The sequence below is a fragment of the Tupaia chinensis genome, unplaced genomic scaffold (genome assembly GCF_000334495.1).
Source record: "Tupaia chinensis unplaced genomic scaffold, TupChi_1.0 Scaffold144909_1, whole genome shotgun sequence".
NCBI lineage: Eukaryota > Metazoa > Chordata > Mammalia > Scandentia > Tupaiidae > Tupaia > Tupaia belangeri.
The window spans coordinates 939,535-964,041 of NW_006204769.1; the positions used below are offsets into that span (position 1 = coordinate 939,535).

Here is a 24,507-nt window from a genome sequence, read left to right on the forward strand (position 1 = left end):
GCAGTGAACATGAGATACGAAAGCGGAGGAGGGAAGCGTAGCAAGGAGAACGGAGCAGTGGGCTGTATCAATTGCCGCTGAGTGACGGAGTGAGTGCAGACAAAGCACTGTCTGTGGCTTTGGCAAAAGAGAGGTGATTTGTAACGTGAGAAGCAGTTTCAATGGAATAGTGAGAATGGAATCAAAGGTGAATTTGGTTGAAGATTTATAGTGTCCAACAGATAAAACAAACTGATTGCTTAGGAAAAGTGTAATTATTTCAGATACTGACACCAGAGAGGTTAATCCTTAGGACCGCTTAGATCCAAAATGTTAAGAGTGTACACAACTTCCTCAAAAAATATCACTACGACCACCATTGTAAGTTTCATAGAGTTGCCCCTTAATATCAAATATTAGAGATATTAATGAGTTCTCTTCATTGGTTGAAAAATTGGGCAAACTGACTTTTATTGTAATATGGGGCTTTTTTCTATACTAATCCCACGTAATAAGTATAAATGATTGAAATGAGCTGAAAATCCTTCCCATTGATACTGGGATATTCCTTTTTGGACAAGGTCTAGTCCTACTTTAAGAAGTTATTTTGTAGTGGCCATAATCTAAGCATATGAACTGAGGGAAGCATTTATGATATCTGGGAGCTCAAGGGGCTGTAAGGGATGTCAGTTAATGTGGAACAGGAGATTGCTGGTAAGAGAGAAAAACCTATGAACAGTCAAAAGTCAGAGTTGATATATTTCGGGATTTTTTTTTTTAGAGAGATTTTTGCTATAGTGTGTGTGCCCTCGACAGAGAGACAGAGATACAGAAGGCGAGAAATCACTCCCCTCCCCCCCAGGGAGATGGCCACACCACAATCCCTTCTCCTTCATCCTCCTTTCAGGATTTTGGGCATGCATGCACACATGCCCAGTATGAGTTTTAAGCCACCAGGTCTGGGGTTTAAACTGAAGCCGATTACATGCGAGTCCAGCGACATAACCATTATGCCATCTGCTGGTACAAGAAATTATTTTCAAAATGAGACAAGACTAGCAGGAGTAAAAGACAATTCTGGGGGAGGCCCTAAAGTAATGTGTTCATCTAGCTATTTCAGACACATGGTTTGCAAGTCTGACTTAGCTGTCTTTAATATAGAAGCTGACTTCTGATCAGGGACCTACTCCACTCTGCAGGGAGTTGAGATTTACTCTTCAGCCAGTTTCCCAGAAGATGGGTTCTTCCGTATCTCAGGAACAACATTCTACTCTCTATTAGCCTTGTTAAGCAGCTATTAGGGAAAAAATCATATTAGTGCTTTCAATTTTTGATACCACCTTAAAAGTCATCCTGATCATCTGACTACACTCAGAAGTGAAGTGCGGGCTGTGAGGACAGGCCAATGGGAGTACCTCTGTAACCCAGGGCCGTTGACCTCCTCAGTCTGCAGTTCTCTCATCTATAAAGTGGTAGAAGAATAGTACACACTCTCAGGGCTTTGGAGAAGAGTAGATTTGACAATACCTGGAACTTTTAGTATCTACTGAAAATATGCTAAAACAACAGCATGGTTTGAGAAGTCTTTATCCTGAAACTGGTGAATAGAGAGAGCAAAAGACATTAACCCACATCCTTAATTTAGAAAACTTCCAGAAAAGGGGCCAGCCACTTTCCCACCCAGTTTGCTCTACAACTCCCTCCTTCTCTGATAAGAAAGTGAATTTAAAGTAAGGAGTCTGTTTAGAGAGTGCAGTGTTTGTGAAAAGAAACATTCCAGCATTCCTTGCCCCAAAGATGAGAGAGAGAAGCCCCATGAGAACCAGAAAGCTTGAGGGTATATATAAGACCAACATTTTTTATCTAATTAAAACAAATATTTTAATTGCCGGATGGTACATGCATTCATCAGAGACAGATGAGAGAGAGAGAGAGAAAGGAAGAAAGAGGGAGAGGGAGTAAGCACTCCCTAGTGGGGCATGATCATGCCACAATTCTTTCTCCTCCATTTCCCCGTCTAGTTGGGACTCCAGGCATGCATGCTGTATGTGTTTGACATGTATTTTCAGACATTGGGACTGGTATTCAAATTGTAGTTGAGAGCCAGCATGTAGCATAGTGATTAAGGCAGGTGGATCCCAACATGGTTACTGAGCAGTTCAAGTCCCAGATCCAGTGGCTTGGAAAACACACTGGCATGTGTGTGCCTGCATGCCCAAAATCCTGAGAGGAAAACAGAGAAGGCATTGTGTTCTGGCCACTCCCCTGGAGTGTGCCTTCTCACTTTCTCTCTCCCGCAGAGAGTGCATGTACTCTATAGAAAAATTTAAACAAAACAAAACGAATTGCAGTCAGCCATGTGGAACCCAGATCCTGGTCCGGACCAGCAGCTTTCGTGACATCAGTGGCCTGGCTTGTTAACTTGCCTTGGAACTACCACAGAGATGGAAAACCACTAGAGGGTGATGGTGTGCTGCTATAGCCAGGCAGGGAGGGGTGTACCCCACTTTTGCTCTAGGTTCCTGAGATGTGTCAGAGAAGGATCCACCTGGAGAACTGGAGTCCTGCAGTGTAGGTAAGACTGGAGGATACAGACTGGCTGCACGCCCTTGAAGGAGGCAGAGCACCCTCTGGTGCTCAGAGGACCAGGGTGAGCAGCAGAACTCTCATCAGTCATACCTGTCCACATACCTCTGTCTACACTGAGCCTGCTGGTGGTGAGTTGGATATGACCACCAGGAAGGGACAGCAGCCTCCATCAGGCCAGTCACACAAAATGACATCATTTCTCCCTCTCAGGAAAGGACATGCAGTGAATTGGGAGGGGCATTTTTAAAGAGAAGGATCCCTGCCCTCCAGTTTCCCAACCACTGGACTCTGAAGTCTGGTGGTGACAAGAGGAAGACATCTAAGTCTTTCTAAACAGAACTGAGATTGGGGAAGATGGTCCTTTGTTTTGGTTTTGTTGTTTTGGTTTTGTGGGTTTGTTTGTTTGTTTGTTTGTTTGTTTGCCAGAGGGTCTACTCACCAGAGAGCCACAGAGAGGGAGGGGGAGAGGAAGAAAACACCCCCAAATTGGGCATAGTTACACCTCAATCCCTTCTCCTCTATTTCTCTATCTTCTTCGGATTTCCGGTGTGCACCTGGCATATTTTTCAAGCCACGAGGGCCAGGACTCTACTCGAACCAAGCTGTCAACCTTGTGGGATCTGGCTCCCTTACTCAGTGAGCCAAGAAGCTGGTCCCAAAACTGCGATTCCTAGTAATGAAAATTCATGATGAGTTTGGAAGCAGGTTAAGATGTGGTTCAGGCACCTAGTCAAAAGGATAGAAGAGATTAGAGGAAGAGAACTAGAAATTAATGATCAGGGGCCGGCAGGTGGCAAGGTAGTTAAAGGCGCTGGATTCCCACGTGGCTGACCATGATTTGAGTCCCGGACCTGGTGGTTTGTTTTCTCACTTTCTCTCTCTCTCTCTCACTCTGTCTCTCTCTGCTCAAATATAAATATGTAAGTAAGTAAATAAAGTTAAATAAAATAATTCTTTTTTTAAAAAAAGGAATGATCAGAAAACAAAAGCATAAAAGATTTGAAATTCTCATCTAATCAACTCTAGTTTCTATCTGAAAACTAATTTCCCTTTTCCTAGCTAGTCTCTTGCCTCTTGTTACTGGGTTTTGTGTTCAGGTTACATATTTTAGAAAGATTTCCAAGCTCTTCTCTATTTTGCCCCTCACATAATCCCACTACTAGACTACCAAATGCAAGGGCTGTATGAGGGTACACTGATAAAACGTGATGTTCTACAAGGCTGACCCACGCGGACAGGTTCTAGATCAGTGACTGGAGGCCTCCCTAGTACACGGTCTGAGGCTGGTGAGCATTAGGTGAGCAATTCCTACCCCATTAATATAGTACATGAAGATTCCAGAAACAGAAGATGAACGTGTCCCTGTACAGCTAAGCATGTATCAGCATCACTATGAGTGGTCAGGTACTAGCAAGTCTGTTTTTTCTGTTTGTTTCCTTTTTTTAGTTTTTTGCTAGAGGGTGGGTACACTTGCTGGAGAGAGACAGAGAAAAAGTGAAAGTGAGAAATCACCTGCAGGGGTTATGGCCATGCCACAGTCCCTTCTCTTCCATTCTCCTTTTGGAAGTTTGGACACACACAACACACACATGCACACACACATGCCTGATCTGTTTCTTCAAGCCTCTGGGTCTAGGACTTGAACCATGGAGTGAGCCATGAGGGAGTCAATGCCCCAACCACCATGCCACCTGCTGGCACACTGACAAGCCTTTAAACATACACACACACAAGCAGAAAGATCAAAATACACTAATACAAACAAATCAAAGTAAAAGCAAAATCCCTGAGGTTTTGTTGGCATAAAGTCCAGACCGAGGAGAAACCCAGAGAAGTGATGAACTGAGCCGGTCAGAGTCACACATTCCAAAGCAGCAGAGGTCTGCTGGCGGAGCTTCCTGCTCCTCCCCGCCTCAGGGAGGCAGGTTCAGGCAGCATCAGGCTCAGCCCGTGTTTGGTGCCTCCTCCCATTCCCAGACCACCCTCGCCTGCCTGGAGGTTCCGAGGGCTGCTGCAGGGTAGCACACCTTGCGCTGGCGCAGACGCAGCCTGGGCGGCTCAGCAGGAGAGGCTCGGTGAGTAGACACTGCGGGCGCACAGTGCCCTCTCAGGGGCTGGGTTGCTTTCCTGGGAGGAAAAGGGATGGAGCCACATTCTCGATGAACAGTCTGTCTATTTTTTTGTCATTTAGAATATGGCGATTGTTCTGTTCTCCTTTACTCTGAACTGTCCAAATCTCTTCTTTAAGACCTTCTCTATCATCATCCTGTTCTCAGGACTAAGGTGGAAGCTCTGGGGCTGTTATTCAGTCATCCTGATTTCAACCTCGCATTTCCTCACAGAGGGCTCAGACAAATTCAAGAACTCTGGAAAACCCTATATTAAATCGCAGACAGGGACCAGCAGTTAGTGTAATGGCTATGTCGCTGGACTTCCACGTAATCGACTGCAGTTCGAGTCCCAGACCTGGTGGCTTAAACTCACGCCGGGCGCGTGTGCGTGCATGCCCAAGATCCCAAGAGGAGAATGGAGGAGAAGGGATTGCAGCATGGCCATCCCCCTGGGGGGTGATTTCCCACTTTCTGTCTCTCTGTCTCTCCCTGTCTGGCACGTGCACGTGCCCTATAGCAAAAACCTTTCCAAAAAAAAGAAAAAAAATCGCAGACAGACAGACTCCCGGTTTCCTTGTGGAGCAAGAAAAGCCAAAGAAAATGCGAAGGAACTGGTCATAATCTTTGTTGGTAATCTGTTCCTCACACTGGCAGAAATAAAGTCCCCCTGTCTTGTCAGAAGGCATTTGGTCCTGCTGACTCGCAATGGGATTGTGAGGCACTTTATTCGCAATTCTTCTCTGCTAACAGTCCTGCTTAAAAGATGTGTCAGTTGAAATAAGTCAACAACTTAGTTGTATCTGCCCAATGTCGTTCTCTATGTCGCTGGACTTCCACGTAATCGACTGCAGTTCGAGTCCCAGACCTGGTGGCTTAAACTCACGCCGGGCGCGTGTGCGTGCATGCCCAAGATCCCAAGAGGAGAATGGAGGAGAAGGGATTGCAGCATGGCCATCCCCCTGGGGGGTGATTTCCCACTTTCTGTCTCTCTGTCTCTCCCTGTCTGGCACGTGCACGTGCCCTATAGCAAAAACCTTTCCAAAAAAAAGAAAAAAAATCGCAGACAGACAGACTCCCGGTTTCCTTGTGGAGCAAGAAAAGCCAAAGAAAATGCGAAGGAACTGGTCATAATCTTTGTTGGTAATCTGTTCCTCACACTGGCAGAAATAAAGTCCCCCTGTCTTGTCAGAAGGCATTTGGTCCTGCTGACTCGCAATGGGATTGTGAGGCACTTTATTCGCAATTCTTCTCTGCTAACAGTCCTGCTTAAAAGATGTGTCAGTTGAAATAAGTCAACAACTTAGTTGTATCTGCCCAATGTCGTTCTCACATCATTTATTTTCACTCTTCACCAGTTAATCTACCTACCAGGATCCGCAGGTCCTAAATCTAGTTTTTGTTTTTAATAACATTTTAACACAAAATGTTAATTTCAGATAATGCTGGTGTTAGTTTATGTTTTTGTTTACTAGCCTAAAACTCCACTTCTAACTACTTCTAAAGATTTTTAAGCTCTTTAAGAATTTTCTTAACTACCTGGAAAGATTCATAAACTTTCAGATCCAAAAGGTAACTTCGATATCATTTAGTCAAATCAAAAAAAGAAATCTCAGGGTTTCCTATTGACCTCTCTTGCTTACACTCTTAACCAGAGCAAACATCAATAAGCCCCTCTATATACTGGGCCCTGTTCTGGAATGTGGGCCTGAGAGCTGGGCAAGCTGCCCCCAAACCTTATGGGCCACCATTTCCCAACTGGGAGAGAGAGCACGCTGTGGGGAGATGCCCAAATCTTACCTCCCCCAGGGAGTCTCCATCGTCTCCCTGCCCTGGGACTGGACCTCCCATCAGCATTGCCCTCACCTGAGAGCACCTATGCCACTGCAGACACCTTAGTCCTTGACGTCAGGAGGATGACGTCTGCGATCACCATGGGGAGCACCAGGAATCTACAGCAGGGCTGTTCAGTAGAACTTTCTGCAGTACTGGAAATGTTCTAAGTAGTAGCCACTTACCACATGTAAATATGGAGCCCTTGAAATGCGGCCGGTGCACCTAAAGAACAGAGTGTGGTTGTGTATGACCCAGCCATGGAAACAAGCCCCTCTTCTCCCATTCCCAGAAACTCGCCCCACCCTAAATCTAAGCAGACCAGCAATTGTCCAGGTCTGACATCTCCACACCCATTTTCACTCTCCTCCCTAAGTCAGAACCGTCGGCTCTTGTCCTGGGTTTCAGGGTCAGGGTTAAGGCAATGGCATGTTGTACTTCTTGGTTTCATCTTCTCTCTCTCTTTTTTTAAACCCCTTTGCTAATCCAGATTTCTCTAGCATGAGCTAGAGTTCGAGGTGTGGTTTGTGTGTTCTCTCATGCAGCAAATGCAGGTGAAGAGAAGAGAAAATGAACTTTAAAAGTGATCTCATACTTGGAAAGCAAGTCTCACTTCTTTTTCTTCTGCTTTGAAAATTATCAATAGTTGGTTTGGTGAGCAATTGTTTTCTGGCTATTCAGCATGCCTGGAAACATCAGCACTCTGTATAAGAAAACAAACTGAAGGATGGCACAAAAAATAGAAATACAGCGCTGGCCTTTGGAAAATCTCTGCTCTCCTCAAAGCAAAGGAACTCCCAGGGTGTTGGGCAATTGGAGTAAATCATCACGGGCCCAGGTCACTGGGCAGCTTTTCCACAGGGTGGGGCTCACAAGGGCTGTTCCTTTATGTCAAAGCCATCTTGAAGTGAGTTGTGCACTTTCTGCCTGTGGCAATATGGTTTCTAAAGTGGACAGTCAGCATACTATGGTTTCTTTTCAGAGTGTATAAACCTTTAGACTTTTAAACTTTTCAAAAAATAATTATTTATTTAATTTTATTTATTCGTTCCCTTTTTTTTTTTAATTTGACCAGAGAGAGAGAGAGAGAGAGAGCGCGTAAGCTACCAGGTCTGGGACTTGAACCACGGTCGACCGTGTGGGAGTGTCCAGCACCTTAACCACCATGCCACCTGCTGGTCCCCAGATTTTTAAACTTTTTAATTTAATTATTTTTAATTTTGCCAGAGGGTGTGTGAGCTCACTGGAGAGAGAGACAGAGAGAGGGAAAGTGAGAAAGCACCCCTCTCCTTGGGGGAATGATCATACCTCAATCTATTTTCCTCCATTTCTCCCTCCTTTCAAGATTTTGGACACATATGCACACACACTCAGCATGTTTCTCAAGCCACAGGGTCCTGAACCCAAATGGTGTGGCAGGCCATGTGGGCTCCAGCCACCCCAACCATCATGCCATGGACTGGTTCTTCAGCCTTTTTCAAAGTGTAGAGTCAGCCCATGGCATGATGGTTGGGGTGGCTGGAGCCAGGCTCTGACTTCTCGGGTCTGTTTCTCATCTTGCCATCCCCCTTTTTTGACAATCTAATATAATAAGGGATGTGATGAGATCGTTCCAAGATGGCACAGACATTGACGGCTCATGAGATTCAGTGTGCCTCTTTTATACATGTCTGCATTTTAATCAGGAACAAAGGAATGATTCCCAAATTGTGGCATTTCAGGAGTTAGGGGGAAGAGCAAAAAGGAGGGAGAGTGAAAGGCTTTTTCCCTACTGGCTCTGTTTATATGACCCCCTTTGAGGTTTACTTTATAAGAGAAAAAATAAGCTTAAGGGCAGGGAGTTGGAAATTTTTCTTTTCTTTTCTTTTCTTTTCTTTTCTTTTCTTTTTTTTTTCGAGAGGTTTTCGCTATAGGGAGCGTGCGCTCGCCAGACAGACAGAGAGAGACAGAGAGACAGAAAGCGAGAAATCACCCCCCAGGGGGGATGGTCATGCCGCAATCCCTTCTCCTCCATTCTCCTCTCAGGATCTTGGGCACACACGCACACGCACCCGGCGTGAGTCTGAGCCACCGGGTCCGGGAAGCGAACCGCGGTCGACTATGTGGGAGTCCAGCGACATAGCCATTACGCTTACTGCTGGTTCCAGGAAGTTGGAAATGTTTCTTAATTTCAAAAATCCATAAAGGGAGACAATATCTCCCTACCTTAAAAAGAATGATTAGTGACAACTCATAGAAGGCTGATTTAAGAGTCAGAAGATCTTAATTCAAAACTTGACTCAGCTTCAAACACATCAAGGATCTTAAACAAGTTACGTTCTCTCTCTGAGCCTTAGTTTCCTCATCTGTATGATGAGGGGGCAACGGCAAAACCACGAAGTTGGCAGCCAGGGTTGATATTTATGTGTGTAATGAATGGGCACATGGCCCATAACAGCCCTAAGATAAATGAAGTTCTCCTGAATTATATACCTTCTTAGTAAGATGAACAAAAACTACAAATGCAGTCACTGACCTCGAGACGTGTCAACTCAGCAATTAATCTGAAAGTTTTCATTTCTCTTTTTAAATGAAATTCAATTGGCTTTTTCTTTCTTCCTCCTTCCTTCCTTCCTTCCTTCCTTCCTTCCTTCCTTCCTCCCTTCCTTCCTTCCTTTCTTTCTTCTTTCTTTTAGGGCATTTGCACTCAATGGAGAAACACAGAAACAGAGAGTGAGAAATACCCCCTCCCTCCCGCTGGGGGGAATGACCACACTGCAATCCTTTCTACTCCATTCTCCTCTCGTGACTTTGGGCATGTACACACATATACCCAATGTGTTTCTCAAGCCACAAGGGCTGGGACTCAAACTGTACAATGGCCACGTGACACCCAGCTGCCTTAACTTCTATGCCACTTCGGGCCCCAGTTGGCTTTTTTAACATATAGCAATCTATTACTTTGTGGGCTCAGAAAGACTTATTGAACAAACTCGAGTAAAGAAAAGAGGTAATGGGACTAGCAGTTAGCATAATGGCTATGTCACTGGACTCCCATGTAGTTGACTGCGGTTCAAGTCCCGGACCCAGTGGCTTAAACTCACACTGGGTGCGTGTGCGTGCGTGCCCAAGATCCCTAGAGGAGAATGGAGGAGAAGGGATTGCGGCATGGCCATCCCCCCTGGGGTGATTTCTCGCTTTCTGTCTCTCTGTCTCTCTCTGTCTGTCCGGCAAGCGCACGAGCCCCATAGCAAAAACCTCGCCAAAATAAGGGGAAAAAAAGAAGAAGAAAAGAGGTAACAAAGTATCTGGCTAGATGGCTGTGGCAGAGGTCACTGGGAAGAAAAGCCATACGTTCATATCTACCAAATAGGATATAGCTCCCCAAGAGAGTTTTCATGAAGAGCAGAGTGACATAGAGAAGGAAGAATAATTCTGGGCAAAGGTGTTTGGGAAAAGATGAGGTTTTTGAGTTTGACTTCAGAAGTGAGTAAATAGTCAAATAGGCAGAAATGGGAGAAGGACGACACCACTCCTGGGGTGTGATCAGGATGGTAAGGGGCGCAGAGCAGCATGCAGGCTGGCCGTCTGAACCTGGTTAGTCGATACTGTCTTGACTACAAGCTAGACTTTGCACTTCATCTCTTAGGTTATCCAGCTTCTGTTTTTCTAGCTAGAAGGAGAATAAAGACCTTAGGTCTGGCTAAATCCTGCAGATGCTGTCAACGGGTAGTCATTGGTCTGTGTTTGAGGACAGAGGAACCAAGAATTCTCAAATTCAAGTACAACAGAAAGGGATAGGAGCAAATTTGGATTTGAAAAGACCCGTTGAGCAAAACAGAGGACGGTGGACACGAGGAGTCAGCTGGCAACCGGCTGTGGGAAGGAGCCAGTGACTGAGCTTGTTAAGGGAGAGGGAGCCATCTAGGGCTCTCTGCTGAAGGTTTGCAAGCAGGGAAGTGACATGAAATCAGAGCTGTGTATTAGGACAGTGGCTCTCAAGTCTCCTTAAATGGCTAGCACTTAGAAGTCATGTTTATTTTTATAGAATAACACAAAGAGTTGGTATGTTAAATTTAAAATAATTAGGTAGACCATTTTGACCTAAATTCATTCTAGCACAGACAGGATAGGTAACAGCACCCCAAGATTTGTGGTAACAGTACCCAAGATTAAAGAAAATTTTGAGAGGAAAACACATAAAATGAAAAATGCTGATTAGTAATTTTTCTTCAAATTAAGAAATGACTGCAATTATTCAATTTGAGCATCAAAACATATTGTCCCAGTAGATGGAACATCTGTATTTTGTAGAATAATTTGAGAACTTCTTTAGCAAATTCACTGTGGGGTCAGCCAGTGGTGCGGAGGTTAAGACGGCCGGTTCTCACATGGTCAATGGTGTGGTTTGAGTCCTGGACCCGGTGGCTTAAAAAACATGTTAAGTGTGTATGTGTGTGTGCACGCACGTGTGTGTGTGTGTGTGTGTGTGTATGTGTGTGCGCATGCATCCCTAAAAATCCCAAGAAGAGAAGAGAAGGTATTGCAGAATGGCCATCCCCTCTGGGAATGATTTCTCGCTTTCCCCCTCTCTCCTTCTCTCTCTGTCTCCATGGAGTGCACATGTCCTACAGTAAAACTGAAAAAATGAAATAGTAATTACTTTTAAAATTCACTCTGGAAGCACTGTGTAGAATGAAAATAGAAACTGCCAAATTCATCTGAGCCAGAAGGTAGGGCTGACAGCATGAACTGGAAAGAAGACTCAGATGGTGGTGCAATGCTGAACTGCAATGCTGGATGCCCCACCGCCAACTATGGGTTTGGATCCCTGGTCTGGTCAACCTGAAGCAAGCCAGGTGCACACTCACACATGTACCCAACATCCCGATGAGCTGGAAGGTGGAGTAAGGGGTTCGCAGTACGATGAGACCCTGGCAAGGGTGCTTTCTCTGTCCCTGTCTCTCTCTCATATTTCCATGCTCTCTATCATGAATAAAATATATAAACTTTAAAAATATAGGAATTAGTATCAGCAGTTGGCGTAATGGCTATGTCGCTGGACTCCCATGTAGTCAACTGTTGTTCAAGTCCCGAACCCAGTGGCTTACACTCACTCTGGGCACGTGTGCATGTGTGCCCAAGATTCTGAGAGGAGAATGGAGGAGGAGGGATTGCAGTGTGGCCATCCCCCACGGGGGCTGATTTCTCATTTTCTGTCTCTTTGTCTCTCTCTGTCTTTCTGGTGAGCATATGCACCCTATAGCAAAAACTTCTCAAAAAAAAAAAAAAAGAAAAAAGGAATTGGAAGGGAAGGGTAGATAATCTCAGGACACTTCAGAACATGATAATTTTTGTCTCTATTAAAAATATAAATCAGTTCAAATCAGGAAGGTATATTAGGGTTCACCCTCAAAATAGAACCAATAGGTGATATATACATGGAGAGAGACAGAGAGAGACATAGAGACAGAAAGCAAGAAATCACGAAATAGCTCATGTGATTGTGGGGACTAGTAAATCCAAAATCTGTAGAGCATGTTGACAGACTGAAAATTCAGAGAAGAGTTGATTCAGGTTTTTTCTTTTTTTATTGAAGTTTAATTGAGCATAAAAATGATTTGAATCAGGGACCCCGGAATGGCTTCCAAGGGGCTGTAGGCAGCCTCATGATCCAGCAATATTTATGTTCCAGAAAGAGAAAGTGATGTGTGCAGGAAAGGGAAAGTGATGTATAAAAACGTAAGTGAGGGGGTGAGGTAGACAAGTAATTGGAGCAGTCTAAAGGGTGGGCTTTCTGGGTTTGACTAAAGTGTGGCTACTCTGATTGGCTGTAACTTAACTCATTAAGGAAGCAATTTTCCAAGTGAGGTTGTGGTTTGCTTGTGAAAACTGAAGCAGGAATACAGAGACTTTCTAAGGTCTGAAATCTGCAGATAAAAAATTCAGATAGGGTTTCTGTGTTGCAGTCTTGAGACAGAATTGCTTCTTTTTCAAAAACTATCAGTATTTGCTTCTTAGATTTCAGTAAATTGGAGGAAACCTCCCAAGATTATGGAGGATAATCTACTGTACTCAAAGTCTAGTGATTTAAATGCTAATCACATCTAACAAATCATCTTCAAAGCAATATCTGCATTGGTAATTGACCAAACAACTAGGCACCTTGTCCTAGCCAAGTTGACACATGGGATTAGCCAGAATTAACCACCGCAAGGTGTTCCTTACAATACTTCCTTATCAAGTAGCCAAGGACAAAAATGCAAGTTAACTAAGGCACAGCTACTACAGACCCTACAGAGCCCCACAGTTTACATTCTGTATGCAGAGTTGAGCCCGTTTGTTCCTCCCTTTTGTTCTTTCTCCATACCTGTCCTCTCTGGACAGGTCAACAAATTCATAATGTCTCCATTTTTTAATAACAGTGTAGAATTTTATCAAAGTTTTGCTTTTTTCTTAACCTAAGGAAGTTCATTAGTCTGCCCTTTTACACAGGTATTTATTGGTCTTCAAAGAACTCTAAAAGATTAGCCAAGCCTGATCTTTTCCTTTGAAAGAAATCATGTTGCCTTTAATCTACCAGGAGTGCAATCATTCCTTTTTGTTTAGCAAAATAACTGAGTGCCTAGTATGTGACTTTTGACTATGCCTCTCTGGACCTAGGAAGACAAATGTCACAGGGTCCCAGTGCCTTCTGTTTTGAAGACTCTTGCAATAAAGTGCAGGAAGCCCTTCATGGTCAATACCAGGAGGAAAGAATGCAAAACGGGAACAGATCAGAGTCCTCTCCGAGAAACTTCTGTGTCAGAAGGAAGCCGCTTCACAGCCCAGACGACAATCTCAGGGCTCATCTTGGCAGCACTTTGCAGTCTGGAGCAGAGGCCTTAAGGCTGGCCAAAACTAGAGGAAGGAAGCCAATGGCAGGTGGAAAGTGCTGAGGAATGCTGATGGAATGTACAGACGGCCCCTCCCACTGGACGTTCTACTTGGTACCTGACTCTTGCCACACCCCAAGCACAGCTCAGAAGCCTTTCCTCTTTTCCTAAAGAGATTTTTTTCTCTCCCCGTTCATTTTCTCTGTGAATCCAACCATGGAAAATAAAAAAAAGCACAAATGGGTATCTAGGGGTTGGGTTGTCAGAAAAGTCATGATGCATTTTTGCATAGAAAAATACATCATGACTTTTCTGACAACCCAATATAAGTCCTCCAGGCCCCTCTAGGAGAGCGGCTCCTGGGCAGTGAACACACAGGGAAAGTGCATGGAAGACTGCTTCTCCTCAGCCTGGGAGCGCTTGCCTGTGAGACCAGTCGCGGTGAACACCTCCTACCTGTGCCCCAATGGCCACTAGTGCGTAAAGCAAAACCGTAACTATACCATGGCTATTATTAATAATTTCTTATGTTCGTAAACAACATTAGTATTTGCCAAGCACTTGTACATCTTTTATCTCATTTAGTGATCACAACAACCTCGTTAAACAGGTTGTATTGTACCTTTTTTTTTTTTTTTGGAGAGTTTGTTTTTGTTTTTGTTTTTGCTACAGGGCACGTGTGCTCACCAGAAAGACAGAGAGAGACAGAAAGCAAGAAATCACCCCCCAGGGGGGATGGCCATGCTGCAATCCCTTCGCCTCCATTCTCCTCTCGCACACATGACTGGAGTGAGTTTAAGCCGCCGGGTCCAGGACTCAAACCACAGTCGACTTCGTGGGAGTCCAGTGACATAGCCATTGTACTAACTGCTGGTCCCTATCATACCATTTTTATAAATGAGGTAGTAGACACTAAGAGGGTCACTACCCAGTGTTCTACAGTACTGATGGGGCAAGGTTGGGACTTGAACCCTAGCACCGTGATGCCAAGCTCAGTGTGCTCACCATTAGGCCACAGCCACTAGACTATACTATGAGCAACTGGAAGCCTACATTTTGACTTTTTGACATTTGTGCTTATTTGGGGATGCAGCGAATATCAACCTAGTGGAAGATGCAACCGTCCAAGGAGAGGCTATGAAATAATGACTCTCCCTTTGACTTGCACCTTGCTCCTTTTACTTCTGGTCCCAGGGCATAGGTGGGAAAGCTTCTGGTTCGGTTACGTCTAAACAGGTTTTCTGGAAAAGCGCGTGGGTGCAATGCTGGGTTTAGGGGAAAGGTACACGTATTAATGCAGCGCAGCATCAGAGGGTTAAGGACACAAGGTTCTGGAGGAGCAAGTGAAGAAAGGTCACTGATGTTTCAGACCTTTGCAAAGGCAGTCTTCTGAGCAGGAAAGTGTTCTTGTTTTCTCTGCTCCCAAAATTGGCAAGCAAGCAAGCCAGGTGGGTTTGTTTTTCGGTTTTGGGTTTTGGGTTTTCTGTAAGTGTTAACAATGTGGCCAGACTTCATAAACTGCAGAGTGTTAACAATCTGGGATTGAATCTCAGTTTCTGCATTTTTAAGCCATATGGTTTTGAGTAAAGTCATCTTTCTAAGTCTCCTTTTCTTCATTTGCAAAATGAAAGAAACAGATCCTCCCTCTAGAGCTTTAAGAAGTATAGCATGGCTGACTCTGTGGTGAAACTAACACCAGACTTCCACCATCCAGACCCTTAGGATAATACACTTGTCCTGCCCTAGGACACTAACTGTGTGATCATTTGTCACAGAAGCATCAGGAAACTAATACAGATTTGTGTCAAAATACTCATCTCTCAAGTTTGTTAAAAATAAAAAATGCCTTTTTTCCTCCTGGTATCGACCATGAAGGGCTTCCCGTACTTCCTGTTGACACACGAAATGCCCAGTACCATGCTGAGGGCACTGACAACGCTGCTCGAAGGCAGCTCTCACTGCTAGTCTGCATTTTGAAAGACAGGAGTGGCTTTCTATTGGGTCATTGGAAAAGTCACAATGTGCTTTTGCATAGAAAAACATAGAAAAATACATTATGACTTTTCCAATGACCCAATAGGTTATGATGTGCCATCCATGCCAAAGGCCTAAAAGAAAAGGAGACAGCGCATAGTGATAAAGGAAGGAAAAAAAAAAATTTTTTTTTTTAGGCTTTTGCCATTAGGGCATATGTGTTCACTAGAGAGAGAGAGAAGGAAAGTGAGAAATCACCCCCCGAGGAAATGGCCACGCTGCAATCCCTTCTTCTCCATCCTCCTCTCAAGATTTTGGGCACATACACACGCACCCAGCATGATTTTCAAGCCACTGGATCTGGGACTCAAATTATGTGGGAGCCCAGTGCCTTAACCACCATCCCACCTGATGCCTACCCCTAAAAAGAAAATTCTAGTGGCAGCAACTTCAGAATATTTTCTCCATAGGGTTGGTTGGTCCCATAGCTTTATGGTTGGGGGAGCTGGATCTCACATGGTCACCACAAATCAAGTCCTGGCCCAGTGGCTTCGGAGACAGGCCAGGTACATGTGCACACCGTGCATGCCCAGGACGGAAAAAGAGAGAAGGGATTGTGGTATGACCACAATCCGGTTGGGAGTTCTTTCTTTTTGCATCTCTTTCTAGTAAGCGCACATGCTTTTTAGCAATGAAAAGCAAAACAGTATCAGTGTACGCCTGCCTTCCATAAAGCAACCCACAGCTTGACCACCTCCCTGACACTCCAGACCCCATTCCTGTCCCTGTCCAGGTTTCTTCAAGTCAGGCTTTTCTTTTTGCTCAAAGCAGGCTTCCTATCTGCCTCCTTCCTTCTTCTCTCTCCCTCTTGCCTGCATTTTCTACCCTAATTCTTACTTTTGTTATTCTTCCATCAAGTATTCATCTGCCCTTTTGCCCTCTTTTTAAAACTCTATGGAAAACTATGTATTTTATAAGATATCATTGAATCACTGGGGCCAAAACCCTGTTCAGGGTCCCCTCTGCTTCATTCTGAATTACTAAATCTCCTACTCAATCCCTTCCTAGTACATACGGTTCTAGTACATACAGTCATTTTTTTTTCTCCTTTTCCTCCTTTATCCTATTGTATAGTCATTTTTGCTCTGAATCCATGTTGCCATAGTCACACTTTCAGCTCCTTGAAAAAAGGAATTGTCTATGTTTTCTAGGTTCCCTCCCCTCCCCCGGAGGGTGTGCACTAGTAGGAGAGAGACAGTGGGAGGGCAAGTGAGAAGCTACCTCCCCCAGGGGTGATGGATACTCCACAACCCATTCTCCTCCACTCTCCTCCTGGGATTTTGGGCATGCACACATGTGCTGGTTGTCTCTTAATCCCAGCTCATCAGCCCAAATGGGCACATCATCAGTCAGTGCTGGTCAGTAATGTGCTGAATTTGGCCTCTTTTTTTTTTTGGAGATGTTTTTGCTATGGAGTGTGTGCGCTCATCAGAGAGACAGAGAGACAGAGAGACAGAAAGCAAGAAATCACCCCCCAGGGAAGATGGCCACACTGCAATCCCTTCTCCTCCATTCTCCATGCAGGATCTTGGGCACACGCGTCCAGTGTGAGTTCCAGCCACTGGGTCCGGGACTCGAACCACAATGGACTACGTGTCCAGCGATATATCCATTATACCAACTGTTGGTCCCATACCTCTCCAGATTTTTTCCCTTTACCCTCCCTACTTCTGTTATCAGAACTTCTGCCTTTGACATTCTATTTATCTGCCTCTAGTTTAGATAGTAACCTGACTGGTCATTGAGAATGTGTATACATGCCAGCAATGAACTTTGCAATGTGGCCAATCCAGCTATATGAGTAATGTTCCCCCTTGGGGGAGTTTGTGTATTAACTCCTTCGAGGCACCAGGCTCTACTCATCCTCATAGCAACAGACACTGCAAAGCAAGAATGGCATTGCTAAACAGAAAGAAGCAGATGGCATTTCTAAGCAGAAAGTACACTAAGCAGGTCCTTTTACAGCAAGGAAGCTTGTGACATGATCCAGACGCTTTCTTTCCTCCAGCAAACACTGAAGGAGAGTGCTCACCATGTGCCAAATTCTGAGCTGAAAACACTCGTAAACTAAACTCCCACAGCTACCCAGGTAAACAGGTGAGGGCAACTATTCAGAGAGGTTTAAGATAAAGTGGAAGTTTGGTGATATTTACATCATAGTGTACGGTGAGGTTCAACGTTAGCAAGGCCTGAGTCAAGTCCAAGGCTTGCCTCCCTGATCCTCTGACAAACTGGAACCTCGGTCATACTGGCTGCTTTGCTGTCTTGCGGGCTGCGCGCTCTTCTGTGTCTCTACTCCCTAACTCTTTCCCTGGAATGTTGCCCACCCCGACTCGCACCTACTCTGTTTATAAAAACCACGCACATCTTGCAAGGCGTACACCTTCCCTCCTTGGAACTCCCACAGCGTTGAGCGTTTTGCCACATGTACTATAACTATCTGAGATCATGTCCTTGCTTCCATACCAAGCACAAAATCCTAAAACGTAACAATCTCGAAACCAGCACATGGTTACATCACTGGACACCCACGTATTGACCATGGTTCAAGTCCAGGACCCGGCAGCTTAAAACTCACGCTGGGTGCATATGCGTGCATGCCCAAAACCCTAATAGGAGAATGGAGGAAAAGGGATTGAGGCATGGTCATCCCCCTGGGGGAGGTGATTTTTTGCTTTCTCTCTCTGGTGAGCACATGTGCCCTATAGCAAAAATCTTTCTCTCAAAAAAAAATATATGTATGTATGTGTATATATATGTATGTATGTATGTGTATATATATATATAAACAATCTCCTTTACATTTCTTTGTATGCCTCAAAACACAAACTGTATTGTTTAATATGTTTTGATTTGCAGCATGAACACACGAATTGATTAATTACTTTAATTAGTAAAATATTGGGAGATGTAGACGGCTTTTCTCAAGATGTTTCAAGTGCAGAAGCCAAAGTGGCTGACATGGCAAGAGACCCACATTCGTCTGTGTCAGGGATTAAGATTTGTAAACAGTTTCTGGGAGCCAGTGTGGGCTGCGAAGGGAGCTTGGGCTCTGAGGGCCAACTCTGCCGTGGTTGTATGACCCTCAGGAAGTAAGTTGACTCATTTACGTTTTCGCTTCCTGATCTGCCGAGTGGAACTTCCTCACTACTTTTCTTTTTGGGTTATGAAAATTAGATATGTGAGTGTAGTAGGAACTGAATGTCGGCCCCTCTTTTCTCTCCACATTCCCTCCTTCATGACAGAATACTTCTACATTTTTTTATGTTTAAATTAAAAAAAATAATTTTTTTAATTGCCACATGGCACATGTACTTGCCAGAGAGAGACAAGCAGAGAGAAAGAGAGAAGGAAAAAGCAACCCCTAGTGGGATGTGGTCACGCCACAATCATTTCTCCTCTATTTTTCCATCCCATCAGGATTTTAGACACGCATGCATGTATACACAGCATATATGTCAAGCCACTGGGTCTGGGATTTGAACAGCATTAGACCATGTGGGATCCAGCTCCTTCGACTGGATCATTGGACTAGTCCAACAGGTACTTTATTTGACAATTTTTTTTGGAAACCACAAAGTATTCAGAAAGTCATTTTGAACAGCCTCCCATGGTCTGTATGGGAACCAACCTCTAACTCTGGCTCAGCCTTTGGGTTTCAGTTGGCCCCGACCAATGGCAGTAAGGGGTCCTCAGTGTTTCGGCCCGCCCAGTTACCATCACCTCAGGTCTGCCCTATGCCCTCTTTGACCTTGTGGAGCTGCAGTTCATCACTCGGAAGCATGCATTCTGTGCACCCCATACCTTAACGAACTCCCAGAAGGCACCGCTCAGACTCTGGGAGACTAAACTGTGTCTTTACGATAACTGTGATTACTGAGCTCAGTGGTCAGATTTCCTCAATTACCAAAAAATTAAATGACTTTGGTTTGGATATTTTGGGACACAAGAAGGCAAAACGCAGTGGCATGATGTACTCGTGTGATGGAAACTGCAGTGTTTGTCACCTGCTCCTATTAAATTGCAATATTCTCAACCGTGTCTTCAGCTGGTGTGAAATCCTGAAGATGGCCAAAGATGACTCCGCTGTGCATTGTTTCCAGGGCCTGCTGATTTTTGGAAATGTGATTATTGGTGTAAGTAAATAAGTGCTTTGGGGGAAGTTCTGTTCTTTCTATAATCATGATTTTAGATTAATCAGAAATTAAGAATTGAAAGGGAATTAATGATAGAATTACTGGCTCCCTATACTTTCTCTTTATTTTAAGAACTATGTTAGTATATATGCCAGCTAGAAGTTAATGATGTAAATAAGCATATATGGGGGGGTCTCCAAAAAGTTCATGGAAAATACATATTATGAAAAATTGTGTACGAGTTTTTAATTGTCTTTTTGCACCAAAATAAACTTGGACTTTAATTCCATTTTTCCATGAACTTTTGGAAGCCCCTTTCTATAACTACATAATACATCAAAAGACCATGATTTAAACAAATTTAAAAAATAAAAAGGTGAGACTTGTTAACCTCAGAACTTTGAAACTTAAGACTCTAGAAAGATTTAGGTCAGCCACGGTCAGTGTCCAACACGTTTATAACAAGTACACATCGGTGTTTCGTTCCCTTTCACTTGGCTGGTTTACAGGGGACTGTTACTAAGGTTGTCGAGGGCATCTGTCTGCATCTTCTTTTCCTCATACTCCTGCCAGGACATGAGAATGGTTCGGCAGTCAGCTGGCGTGGGCACACGGTGGGAGAGTACTCATTTGAGAGTCAAGAGAGCTGGCTCCCTGTGAGACTCTGGACAAGTCATGAGCTTTCAGAACTGAGATTCCTCGTCTCTAACATCTGAGCACTGGGAAAGAGAACCACCAAGGGCCCTTCACTGTCACTGATGAATATGAGCAGGAACACTTCATAGATTACGACCCCAGAATTTGGGCCATAAGCCAATGGAGATGGGGTTGGGTGAGATTTTCTTCATCCTTGAAGTCATCGTCTGAGTGGTTTGTGACCCAAGAACTTTATGGATCATCTGAAGTTGTCTGGGGCTTCTCTCAAATAGCAGAAAGACAGAGTGACACATGAAGAAGGCATACGACCAGTTAGCAGGGTGGGGGTACCTGTCTGATTTCCTGGCAATGAGAGCTGAAGTCAGTGGCATGAATCCTATTCAGGGGAGGGAGTCAATCTCTCTTACCCACACCATCCCTCAGCCCCCTTTCCCAAAGCTGCTCCTGGTCACCGGCCTGACAGAATCCACCCTTGGTTTGTCCCCAGATGTGTGGCATCGCCCTGACGGCAGAGTGCATCTTCTTTGTATCCGATCAACACAGCCTCTACCCGCTGCTGGAAGCCACAGATAATGATGACATCTATGGGGCTGCCTGGATCGGCATGTTTGTCGGCATCTGCCTCTTCTGCCTGTCAGTTCTCGGCATTGTAGGCATTATGAAGTCCAACAGGAAAATCCTTCTGGCGGTAAGGTCCTAACACTCTCCACAGTGTTTCCCTGGATCTGTTTCTAGAGTTGTTTCTTATTCAATGAGCATACTCACTGCTTTGGCTTTCAGTGGGGTGGGTGGGACAAAGAAAGCCAGCGAGGGAGAAGGAGGAAGACTCTCCCTCCTGTGAAGATTGCTCATGCCAGAGTGAGATTGTCCTCCACTATTACAAGCTCAGAGTACAATATAGAGGACTCAAAGGAGAGAGACCTAGGGTGACCCTATTGAGTATTTTCCAGATCTGTGCTTCTCCAACTGGTATCTTCAATAGGTACAGGCAGAACTACAAAGGCCAAAGAAGAGACAGAGAACTTCTTTATTAGAATTTTTTCTTGGGACCAGCAGATGGCATAATAGTTACATCACTGGACTCCCATGTAGTCAACCACAGTTCAAGGCCCAGACCCGGCAGCTTAAAACACACCAAGCACAAAAACTCACACCAAGCACATGTGCACACATACCCAAAATCCCAAGAGGAAATGGAAGAGAAGGGACTTCAGCATGGCCATTCCCCTTGGGGGGTGATTTTTCATTTTTGTCTCTCTGTCTCTCTCTATCTCTATGGCAAGCACATGTACCCTATAGCAAAAATCTCTCTTAAAAATAAAAAAGGATTTTTTTTCTTTTGACAACCAATAATTTATAATACTATTTTAATATTCATCAGCCATCAATATATTAAGATATGTAAAATATGCATGAATTTTTAAGAGAAAACATATACCTTTTTTAACATTTTTAAAAAATAATTTGCTAGGGAGCATGTGTGTTTCCCAAAGACAGGCAGAAAGAGAGAAAATGAGAAAGCACTCCTTATGGTGTGTGGTCATTACACAACCCCTTTTTCTCCATTTTCTTTTGAGACTGGGCACACACACACGTGTGCTCGGCATATTTTCTAAACCATCAAATCTGGGACTTGAACCATGCACTTGGCCACATGGGATCCAGCTGCCTTAAGGACCGTACCACCAGCTGGTCTTCGAACAGTTTTGAGGTAAAGGCTGATGATTTTCTAGTGGCCTGTACTTCCCCCATTATCATTTGCTCTGCTTTTCAGGGACCCTAGAAAACTTTATAGAGCTACCATCAGCTCTAACTCTGTGCACCCACAGAGAGGCTTCTGCCCCAAACTACAGACACCAAGATGCACATGGGAGCAAATTTGCAGCCAGCAGAGCTGAGGAACCTCTGTGTTCTACTCCCCCCACTCCCAGCACACCTGAAATAACTCTCATACCCAAATGCTACAGTACCTGAGTTTCACCTTTATAGAACAAGTCCAGCAACTTAAGGTTTACTCTTCTGTTGAGTTAACCTTTGTCTCTGTACCCAGGGAATGCAGAACAGTTACATTCTCTAGTTCCTTGGTATGAGTTAGTTCCAGGACAATAGTACCTATTTTTGGAGGGGGGAAAAAAGAGAGGGAAAAAAAAAAGAAAAGAAAAGAAAAGAAAAGAAAAGAAAAGAAATGCAGAGAAAGGAAGAAGAGAAGCAGTGCCCTGAAGTCAACTTTCCAGCACCCCAGCCCCACTGTGGCCAGCCCTGTGTGTGCCTGACACAGCCAGGAGAACGGGGGGAGGGGAAGAGAAGGAGTAGAACACCCTCCAGGGGCTGAAGGAGAGAACACCCACTACCTCCCTTCTGGTGTGTCTCTAATGGATGCTGAAGAGCCAGCAAGCTCTTGACAAGGGGCGAGAGGTCAGCTATTATAGGGGAAAGCATTCTAATCCCCCTGAAAGTGTTCCTGCTGTTGACTCTGCAGCCAAAGCTTTTTTCTGGACCTCCTTCTCCCAAAGAGGGAGAACAGTTTTCCTTGTCCTCCTGAGTCATTGACAAAAGTGCCCCTTCTAAGAAGGACACAGGGACTAGCAGTTAGCGTAATGGCTATGTCGCTGGACTCCCATGTAGTCGACCGCGGTTTGCGTCCTGGACCTGGTGGCTTAAAACTCATGCTGGGTGCATTTGCGTGCGTGCCCAAGATCCCAAGAGGAAAATGGAGGAGAAGGGATTGCGGCGTGGCCATCCCCTCTGGGGGGCGATTTCTCGCTTTCTGTCTCTCTGTCTCTCTCTGTCTGTCTGGCGAGTGCACGCGCCCTATAGCAAAAACCTCTAAAAAAAAAAAAGAAAAAAGAAGAAGAAAAGGACACAGGGACCTAAAGTTCATTTGCAAGACTGAAGAAGGCAAAGAGAGAACAACTCTTGCCAACGGTCATGTCTCAGATTCACAAGACATGTTCAACCATTTTCTAGCCAAAAGTAGGGGCAATGTCATATGGAGGCATGGCGTGTGCACACACCCCTATGCCTGCATCACACACAACACCGCCACTACACGCAGAGAGCCCTGTTTCCTTCATGGAGCTGATGTAACGGGAGCAGGCATGTGTGTGAGAGGAGAATGCCCGGGAATCACTGCATACCTCGTGGCTGCCTGCACCTTTCTGATGAGGCTGGAGGCTTGTTAGGAGGGAGGCTGGAAGTTAAACATGATCCAGCTCATCTTTTCCTGACTTCTGTGGTTCTAAATTTTCACAAACCATAAAGAAAACGTCTCCCAATTAGAGGGGATGGTTTCGGAAGCTGCACACTGTGAGCAGAACACCAAGGCTCTCCTGCCGCCCACTGGAGCCTACACGTGCATGGGCACACACACACACCCATTCGTTGTCATGGATTTCTTCTTCCCAGTTAAAATAGAAATTCAGGATACCAAATTGTACTCAATGGCCATGCGTTCTCTGGAGAAGAGCAGAGTTGGGCTGACCAGCACCAAGCCTTGTTCTTAGCACCAAGCCCCGTACCAACAGCTGATCAAAGAGGGTTTGTTAGGAAATTGCATGAACGATAGGATGATCGTATTTAGGTAAATGTGCTGAAAAATCAGAACAATAATTTAGGAAGTCTCTCTTGGAGGGTAAGTGTAACTCTTTCTTCTCATTTGTTTTCCTCCCAGTACTTCATTCTGATGTTTATAGTGTACGGCTTTGAAGTGGCATCTTGTATCACAGCAGCAACGCAACGAGACTTTGTGAGTACAATCTCAAAAAACTCAGGGCAAAATGATCATATGAATCATTATCATAATAATATAATAGCTGATATGCACTGAACCTTTACTATGTGCCAAGCACTCCAGTAAGTACATTAATACATACATAATTGTACTGGATCCTCAGAAGCCTGTGAAATAGGCATTGTCACTTACTGTTATTTTATAAATAAATTTTTTAAATGTAACATAACTTGTCTAAAGTCACACGGCTAGCAAGTGGCAGGGCAGGAAGTGGAGCGCAGGCAGCCTGACTCCCAGCCCAGGCTCCTGAACCCTGTGCTCTGCCCCACTGCCACTGCCACAGCCACCGACTTTCCAAGAGAGATCCACAGCCCAGCACATAGAAGACTCACTCTCAGCTCAGCATCTTTCTCTCTCGTCTTTTCCACTTCCCTTGCCTAGGCCACCTTGTCATGTCTGTCCACTTGGTCTCTTTCTTTGAAGATGGGGGGGCTTCTCCCTAGATAGGACCTTCAGCCAACTCAGCATTGTCTCAACCGACCTGCGTCTCTGAGCGCAGTTGTGCTCCAGGAGAGAATGCTCCATTT

General features: G+C 44.7%; 1 protein-coding gene across 1 annotated transcript in view; it reads left to right on the top strand.

The window, feature by feature from the left end:
• Positions 1–4,531: 4,531 nt before the first annotated feature.
• Positions 4,532–24,507, top strand: part of UPK1B (uroplakin 1B) — a 43,752-nt gene continuing 23,776 nt past the window's right edge. The window contains exons 1-4 of the mRNA XM_006167630.2: positions 4,532–4,643; positions 19,446–19,533; positions 20,678–20,878; positions 23,861–23,935. Of these exons, the coding sequence (XP_006167692.1) occupies positions 19,465–19,533; positions 20,678–20,878; positions 23,861–23,935 (345 nt within the window). The 5' untranslated portion in view covers positions 4,532–4,643; positions 19,446–19,464. The remainder of the gene's footprint in view (positions 4,644–19,445; positions 19,534–20,677; positions 20,879–23,860; positions 23,936–24,507) is intronic.